Source organism: Cupressus sempervirens, chromosome 7 (genome assembly GCF_028749045.1).
Source record: "Cupressus sempervirens isolate cs-2001-9-10 chromosome 7, ASM2874904v1, whole genome shotgun sequence".
NCBI classification, from domain to species: Eukaryota; Viridiplantae; Streptophyta; class Pinopsida; order Cupressales; family Cupressaceae; genus Cupressus; species Cupressus sempervirens.
Window position 1 is genome coordinate 754,078,786 of NC_143124.1, and position 9,685 is coordinate 754,088,470.

Consider the following 9,685-nt stretch of genomic DNA (forward strand, 5'->3'; position numbering starts at 1 on the left):
TTCTTTAAGAAATACACCCATTTTCTACAACTAAAATCATCAATGAATGTCATAAAATAAGTACTCCCCCCAATGGAAGTAACTTGCATAGGACCGACTAGGTCGGTATGCACTAACTCTAATGGATATCTAGCCCTCCTAGAATTTCTAGAATTAAAGGGAAGCCTATGTTTCTTACCCAAAATATAAGCCTCACACTTGTCACATGAATTTCCTACACGTGGCAAACCTTCTACCATTCTTTTATTTGACAATAAATTTAAACTAGCATAGCAAAGACGACCATACCTGAGGTGCCATAGCCATGAGGGGTCTTCAGTCACACTCTTTACAGCTGATTGTGTGTGAGGTGCAGTACTAACTTGAGATGAGAAACATGTCTCAATCCTCAAGGGAAACATTCTGTTCTTGGTCATTTAAACTGCTGCAAGTAAATTTTTGCTCCCATCCTTTTCTTGAATGACACACATGTCATTCTCCATCAACACTTTGTATCCATTTTGAATAAGCTGACCAATGCTCATCAAACTGTGCTTCATACCAGGGGAAAAATACACATTTTGTATTTCCCTTTTCTCACCTTTCTTAGTGCGGACCATAATAGATCCTTTTCCCACAACTGGTAGGGTTCCATTGTTACCCATCTTAATTTCTGATTTGAAACTCTTGTCAATGAATGAAAATAAGGTTTCATTGCCACTCATGTGGTTGCTACATCCACTATCGAGGTACCAAACCTTAGGGCTTCCTTCTTCACCAACATTACACATGATGAAGGCAGTGTTTTCACTTCCCATATTCACATCAGCCACATTTTCTTGTCTTGACTGATCTTTCTGCTTCTTCCAACATTCATTTGCATAATGCCCATATTTATGACAATAGTGGCATTATACATTACTCTTATTTGAGTTGTAGTTTTTCTTACCTCCTCTTGAAGTATTTTGTGAGCTACTTGCTCCATCTGCTCTTCTGAGTTTTCTGCTGCAGCATTCCTTTGTCCTCCATTTCCTCGGCCTCTACCTCTGGAGTTCCTGCCTGAGCCATTTCTTCCTCTCCCCCTTCCTCTTGGATTTGACTGAGCCTTGAATGCTTGCTCTTGGGAAGAAGAAGATGTGGATCTATTGATCCTATGCTCATGGGTTTGAAGTGTACCCTATAACGCCCCGCCAAGGGATCCAAAAGAATTAACCTAAAGTTTCACTAAGTTTGCTAAACATTTTTTTTTAAAAGTAAGAAGGTATAACATATACATCAAACACATAGTAGCATAAGCAATAACATGTAATCATCGACAACATACATTGTAAGTTACATTTCTTAAAGATCCCAAGACGTTGAGTCACGTTTAAATTTAATTAATTCTAAGTCTAACAACTATCACATACATATGAAATAATAATCAGAAAGTCCCATGTCCATAATATACATTTGTTCCGAATGCCTCTCGGAAAATTAATTCAGAATGCTCAATCATCCACTGTACAAGTCACAGGGTATGAAAGGCTTAAAAGAATATACATATGTAAAGATAAAGATACAACATCCTCAAATCCATGATACAAAGTACAGTAAAAATATATGAAACTATTCCCCATACATGATACATCCATACATCCATAATGATAAAACATCTATCATAAAATCTAACCATCCATCATAATAATCTAGGAACATAGTGAAGGTAAATGCCAATCATGAAAACTCCAGCCACGGTGACCACGGAACGGATCTCAATGGTAAGAGTAAAAGCACTACCACCCGACCGCGTGGAACCTAAATGGTCCACTCCCACCGCGCTGAGGAGATAGTCTCAAGTCCTAAACAAGGTATCAAAACACAAAACACAAGTACTCTCTAAGTCTGGGAAATCCTAAAAGTATACTAACTCAAGGGTTCCAACATAGATAGACATCTAGACCCAGAGGCACCACAAAGACACGTAAGAAACCTAATATGCAAGCAGGAAAGTGTCATCGCAAAAGTCACGTAGAAGTTACCCGAGCAATCCCTTAGGAATCCTGGGTCCCTACTGATCCCTGCGGCCACTAGTATCCTCTCGTATTGACGAGGCATACTATGGAATGCAAGGTCGTAACCAAGCGTTCTCTCTACCCCATCCTAGTCTGTACTAGCACTCAAGGCATGGAAGAGAACATACAATTATCTTGTTAGGTTCATTTTCCCTCATTTAGTGTAAATGTTTTCACTTATTAAAACAACTTACAATGGGTTACTCCAGGCAGCCTCTTAGGGCCCCGATCCCCATTGCAAGCCACTTCTCGACACTACACATAGATAACCTACCCTAGGCTCATGAAATCATAAATCAAAGAATCATAATAAAACCACCTCAGTCCTATACAAGCAACTGAAAAGACATCATAAAAGATAAGCCAAAAAACTACATCAGTTCTTCATGAGCAATAGATAAGCACCAAATAATAATCATATGACCACGACAGTTCTCTATCAGCAACTGAAGGCATCAATGATAAATCACAAAATCCAATGGTTCTCCAATGAGCAACCAGAAAGTATCCCAATAGTAAATTACAATACTGATCGAAGACTCCAAAATGGTCAAGTCAAAACATGGCATCATCAAGAACATAACAAACACTTCAGTCCTCTCAAGCGACCGAAAAGCAACCCAAGTATAACTGATCGAGACTCAAAAATGGTTATCAAATATAACTGATCGAGACTCGAAAATGGTCAAGTCAAGTATCTCAAATATATATACACCACAATGTCATATAAGAAGACACATTACCATGGTCAGGTTAAGAAAGATCGAGACCAAATCATCATGACATCACATTCATAACCCCGAGCCTCTGGTAACAACCTAAACTGGTCAACGCTAAACCAACCCCATAATACTCAAACATAAACAATATATAGAAAACATCATAGTCTCACAATTGATTTTGATTTGAAATATACAATTGAGTTAAACAATAAGGTTTCAGTTTTCAGTGTTTATTTTCAAATAGAAAAGTTTTATAATTCAATTTGATTGATAATATACTATTGAGTAAATGTGAAGTTTTCATTTCCAGTTGAACGTATGTTTTAAACAGATAGAACCCATAGTTCACCTTTACAAATTAACCCGTTCCTAACTCCAAATGAAACACCTAATTACCCTTGATTGATTTTAAGTCAAAGTCCTAAAACAATCTAAGGTAATAATTAAATTATTAATAATCCTTGTTGATTATAATAATCTGCGCTTCCATTAAAATCGATGTTATAATATTAAACTTGCTTACACAAATATTCGATTTAATTAATCTTAATTAAGTCAAACTATAACTAAGATTAATTAATGATACATAAAGAATCATATTATATTTATTAATAATTTATTTATTTATAAAATTATTAATAAATAATAATAAAATTTCAATATAATTTAAAATTTAATAATTTTAAATTATCTAATAACAATATTAAATAAAGTAATTCTATTTAAAATGTTTTTAAAAAAAAAATTTAAATCGTAATACTTTTTTTTTTTATAAAAACAATGGCGTTTTTAAAGGCCTGCCGACCTGCCGTCCACCTGCGGCCTCAGGTGTTACTGCTGCCGCAGGCAGCAGTACCACCTGCTGCGGTAGCGTGGGAAAGAGTGTGGGGTGTGGGAAGTGGTGGCTCCGCCCCACCCCAAATATATATATTTTTAATTTTAATTTAAAAAAAAAAAATTAAAACAAATCTCCAATTTCGATTTTAATAAAAGTATATAATAAATTAATTTTATTTTAAATTAGATTTATTTAATTTATTAAAAAAATAAATATATATATATATATATATATAAAATAAATAATGCTTATTTTAAATTTAGTTTTATTTAATTTTCATTAAGACAATATCCTCCAAGGAAAAAAAAAAAAAATATATATATATATATATATATATATATATATATATATATATATTTTTTTTTTTAAAACTTAGAACTTTCAATTTTACATTCAAAACTCTTACCTAATTAAATCTTAATTTCTAAATCAAGAAAACAAGGGTTCTAATAATTCATCCAGTCTCCATGGATACAGAAATTATTGACGAACAATTAATAAATTCACAATATTGAAAGCTCAAAACTTTCATCACAGAGAATTCGGATTTACAAACCCCAGACACGAAGAAGACAAGAAAGGATAATTGCGTATTTAATCGATAATCAACAACACAAGACCCTACCTAATCCTGATGCTATTATGAAATCCCCAGGAACTGTAAGAAAATTCGCTCCTCCCAATAACCTTCTTCCCAAAATCTTTCTTTGGTATTCGCCTTTTGAAAATCGCTTCCAAAATATGTCTCCCCAAAAATTCCCGTCCAACTTCGTATATCTCAAAAATGAACCCCCCCAAAGTTGTGATAAGCAATTTCTCCTCAAATCGGGGCACTAATTGTGCATTTACCCGAGAAGACTCTTTGCACAACTCAGTTAACTCCAAATTAACCTTTATTATCTTTTATTTTATTTTGCATTCATCTTTCATGCACATTAAGTTGAATTATACAATAACTTTATTTAATAATCCACTTGACTTCTATTTTAAATTAATTTATTACTTTAATCTTATGTGCACTTTATGAAATTAAAATAACGTTATTAATTTCTATTATTTAATCTTTTAATTTAATTCTCATATTTAAACTCATGCTTAGATCATGCGGTCTAGAATTCTTAATAATTTTATATCTTTCAACTTTTAATTTATTTTAGAACTTAATTGATAACATATTTAATTAATTTAAATAACAATAATATTTAGCATTTATTTAAAAATGAACTCCAAATATATTATTATCAAATTAAATAAATATTATCCTGTTCTAAATTTATCTTTGAACTTTAACCTTTAAATTTAATTCTTTTATTTAATTAATTTCTCAATTAATTAAATATTAAAGACATCATATTAATTCTCCATTAAATTAAATCATTAATTAATCTTTTTAATTAGACTTAATTAATAGAAAACACATCAAGGACTCATATAACGACATACGAAAACCCTACATAGAAAAACACATACTAAATCAAAACAAAAAGGTTATAATCCCGAAATTACATCATTTGATGCATTCAGAGGGTACTTAACTCAGATACTTGTCCTAATTATCAATTAGGACAATTGGCTAAAGGGTTTAGAAATTGGATTTAAGAGTTTATCTCCCCTCTCTTACCATTGAGACAATGCGATAAGGTACGCTCATCCTGGCAATTCAGGGAAGTTGATACCCGGTACCTGCAACCTGCATAAAATCCATGCATGTATAAACACAATATTCTAAGCTAAACAGACAATGGCAGGAAGTGGTGCATCGTGTAGATCCCGACTAGCAGGTGACTATGACTCCCTTCCTTAACCACATCAGAAACACCATACATAAATAAAACAAACACGCACACCATACACATGCAGTATGGGGTAAGTATCCATAAGAAAGCACGTGTGATAATAAACCATCTAACTAATCGTCATCGATAACTGAAAATATTGAATAATCATCATACATGCATGAAATATAGAGTACCAAGTAATCTCATCATATAATAAATTGAGTGTAAACCAACATCTGATAATCTCTAAAATAATAGTACTAATCATCCAACATAAATTGGCCTAAAAGAGTTTGGCAAGGATGACAGAAATGCGACTTAGGGGCAAGCACTACATACCCATCAACTCATCCATTGTCAAAATAGTGAGGTCTTTTGCCTCTTCTATGGTCATGACCAAATTGTCATATTTATGAGGTAAACTCCTCAATATCTTTTCCACTATCCTCTGCTCTTGATAGTCTTCTCCATTTGATTTCAGCTGGTTAATCACATTGGAGGTCCTTGAACTGAAGTCTGCAATTGATTCATTCTCCTTCATCTGAAGGTTCTCAAACTCCCTCCTTATGTTCTGTAGCTTAACTGTGCAGACTTTATTAGTCCCCTTGAAATTTGTCTCAAGGATATCCCATGCTTCCTTTGCATAATTTGCTGCTGCAATCTTTGGGAATACTGTCTCTGTAATTGCTGCTTCAATCAAACTTAATGCTTTAGCATCCTTCCTCCTTGACTCTTTCAAATGAGTCTTCTGTGCATTTGTGAGGGCAACATACTGAGTTGGATCAGTCACATCGTTGAATTCATTAACTACAAACTCCCACAAATCATTTTCTACCATAATGGTCTTCATCTTCTTTGCAAATGTATCATAATTCTGTCCATTAAATGATGGTGGCTACTGCCATATCTTTCCTGCATCTCCTGCCATGATTAAATATCCCAGAAAACAAATGCCCTAACTCACTTTGGATGTGGGGCCTCAAAGCTATGATACCATGTGAGAAATATTAAAACAAATGAAACTCACAACCTAACCCTAAAAACTACTCAGGAGCAACTATTATCGAGTGATAAATTTTGCTCGGTAACTAAAGAGAATAGGCGGTAGGAGATTTTACTGAGTTAGCTCAGTAAATGAAGGACACACAACTTGGTAACCAAAGGATACCGAATGAGCTCAGTAGACAAAGAAATTATCGAGTGAACTCGAAAGAGATTACCGAGTGAACTCGGTAGACAAAGAGATTATCGAGTGAACTCGGTAGACATTACCGAGTGAACTCAATAGACAAAGAGATTACCGAGTGAACTCGATAGACATTGTGATTACTGAGTGAACTCGGTAACCACAGGAAAGGTAGAGCACAGTAAAAGAAAGCACCGAGTGAGGTCGGTAGCCACTGCAGAGAGGAGCTCGGTAGATGAAGGCACCAACTGAACTCGGTAAAGACTATAAGATTAAAACTCAAACTAAAGAGCAAATCGAGTGACTGACTTATGACGTGAACATTTCCACCATTGAAACCAGAGACTCAAAGCTTCAAACTTTCAAATAAACTTCACAAATACAATGAACAAGAAGCAATGGAATCACGTATGCCTATTTTCTTACTATTCAACTTGGAGTCAAATTATTACAAAATTGGGAGCATTCGGCTTCAACCAGAAAACCGTAATATAACTCTAAAACTTCAAACTTACAGCTCTAATGGCTACATACAATAACACCTGGAGTAATCAATGCTTTAACAGGATGTATGAAATAATAAAACATTCAACTTAGAAAATGACACAAAGGAGCATGTACAACTGCAAGCACGAATAACACTTCCTCCTGTCACTGCACCAATGGATTTGCTAATCACTTTTCCTTCTTCCTTCTCTGCTCTACAACTTCTGAGCTCTTCAACTTCTCTCTAATCAACTAGTAAAATGAATGATTAAAATGAATGATAAAACATTCCTTTTGACTTCAGCAAAATTGTTTTCCCCCCATTTTTGCATTTCAAAATTTCACCTACCAGCAATAAATTTATTTGATCGTTCTGCAAGCCGTCAGGGAGGTAGGTGGGCGTTTAGCTCTAGGGAGAAACAACCAACCATAATTAATATTCCAACACAAATAAAGTCAAAGTTATTTGGTTAATATCACCTCCTTGAATGTTTTGAAGAATCCATATTTTCTAATATGACAATTGCTTCTTTATTTATTCACTATGTATTCTATTTTATTATTCTTCTAATTTTTTTAGTTTTATAAAATGTTTTTATTCAAAATTTACTTTGAAATGTTCAATGATTTCATTTGAAATAAATTCAATAAATTCTTGTTTATAATTATTTTATAAACTATAGTAAATATTATAAATGATTGATTCACTTTGAATATAAAATTATATTAATAATTTAATTATATATATATATATATATATATATATATATATATATATATATATATATATATATATATAATCTTATATTGATTTTAATTATTGATCATGAAAGGAGAATTGAATTTTGAACATTCACTGTGGGATCAGATATTAGACTCCCCAATCAAATGGCTCTATCCAACCACATGGTAGATGCCAGATGTTATAAAGTGGTGTCAGACACCTTCCAATTTATTTGTTCTTCTTCCAGAACCTGCAAAGGAGAGCTTCCAGAAATCAACCCAAAAGCCAAAAAAGTGTATTTATGGATTCAATGCAAGCTTTCACAGGAGGCCATGAAAAACCCACCAACATGAAGATGAAGATGGTATCCTCCAAATCAATATAAAAGCGAACTCTTCTATTTTCAGCCATAGCCATTCTAGCAATGTGGGTAGACTACAAAAGTACCGCAAAAGCAGTGGACGTAATCATCATTAACATTGCAAAAACAAGGGCAGGAAGAAAGCTGTTTGAGTCCTTCATAGGAGAGGACAAAGCTCTCATTCTTATAAAAGAGACCAGTGACTTTGTGCAGAATGTTCTCTACTAAAATCCAAAATACCCAAGAAAGAAAGTTAGTCAAATAGTATTGTCTATAGACAATTACACAAAAATTGCAGTGCGTGAGGACAATGTTATTCATATCAGTGATGAATATATTGCAGATTATGTTGGAGATTTGGAAGGAGAAATCATGGGTTTGATTTACAGAGAAATGGGTCGTGTTTGGTTATGGGATGGAGGTGGAGAAGCTCCAATTTCTTTAATGGAAGGCATGGCAGAATATTTGAGGGTAAGTGCAGATTTATCCCCATTTCAAACATCTAACAACGTTAATGTTGCTGATTGTTCAAATGGGCAGCTATTGGCAAAGTATTTACAATATTGTGAAAGTCTCAAAAGTGGATTTGTGGCAGACTTTAATGCTAGATTGGAGGCCAAGTGGAACACAGATTTACTTGCAGAATTATTTTTATCAAATATGGAGGAGAACTGGGGTAATTTTTTACTGTCTGTTACTTCTTCTCAAAGCCCTTCTTCATCTTCTTCTTATTTCTTTTAAAGACCAAAAACAACGTGAACAATGCCTCTCCATTATTGTTAAAATTATCACTGAACTGATCAGATTCATATACTTATCTAATAATATGTTGTTTTATGTTGCACTGTTTACCTTGCTTAAAGAATATATCCTTCGTTGCCTTCTTTGTCATTAGTATCACATTTTTCTTTTCTTTTGTGGTAGAGGTATATACAAGTGGAAAAAATTAAAATAATTCTTATTGAAAAAGTTTGTTACCAAACATGTTAAATTCTCTCTTATGAAAGAAAAAGTTTGTTACCAAACATGTTAAATTCTCTCTTATGAAAGAGTCCGTGCACTATATAGAACTAAAAGAGTTCATGAGCATAGGTCTCATTCTTGTAAAGAATGTTTTCTTATTCAGTTCCAAAGTACCCAACAAAAATGGTATGAATCTCAGTGAGTAATGAGAATGTGATGCACATGAGTGATGAAAATATTGTAAACAATGTTAGAGAAATCATGGGTTTGGTTTACAGGGAAATAGGAAGTGCAGGTGGAGAAGCTCCTACTAAGTAGTTGAGATTATGTGCAGATTTATACCCATCTCAAATAGACAGCAAATGGACACGTACAATATTGTGTAAGTCTGAAGAGTGCACTTGTTGCAGAAGTATTTAAAATATTGTGTAAGAATTGGCCACGTATATACAAGGGTGTTTATCTTGTTATAAGAATATACTTTTCACTGCCTCCTTCTGTGTTTAGTATCTAGGTTTACATAAATGGCAAATAAGCAATTCTTATTTATTAATTTTTTTTTTTCCATTAGATATAAGAGTTTCAGAAAATATA

At 33.5% G+C, this 9,685-nt stretch overlaps 1 protein-coding gene across 1 annotated transcript; it reads left to right on the top strand.

Moving 5' to 3' along the window:
- The first annotated feature begins 3,535 nt into the window (after positions 1-3,535).
- LOC149549460 (uncharacterized) lies at positions 3,536-8,869 on the top strand. Its single transcript, XM_089794319.1, has 3 exons — positions 3,536-3,644; positions 8,175-8,327; positions 8,427-8,869. Exons 1-3 carry the CDS (start codon positions 3,536-3,538, stop codon positions 8,867-8,869), a joined length of 705 nt encoding a protein of 234 aa, XP_089650445.1.
- Positions 8,870-9,685: the final 816 nt, after the last annotated feature.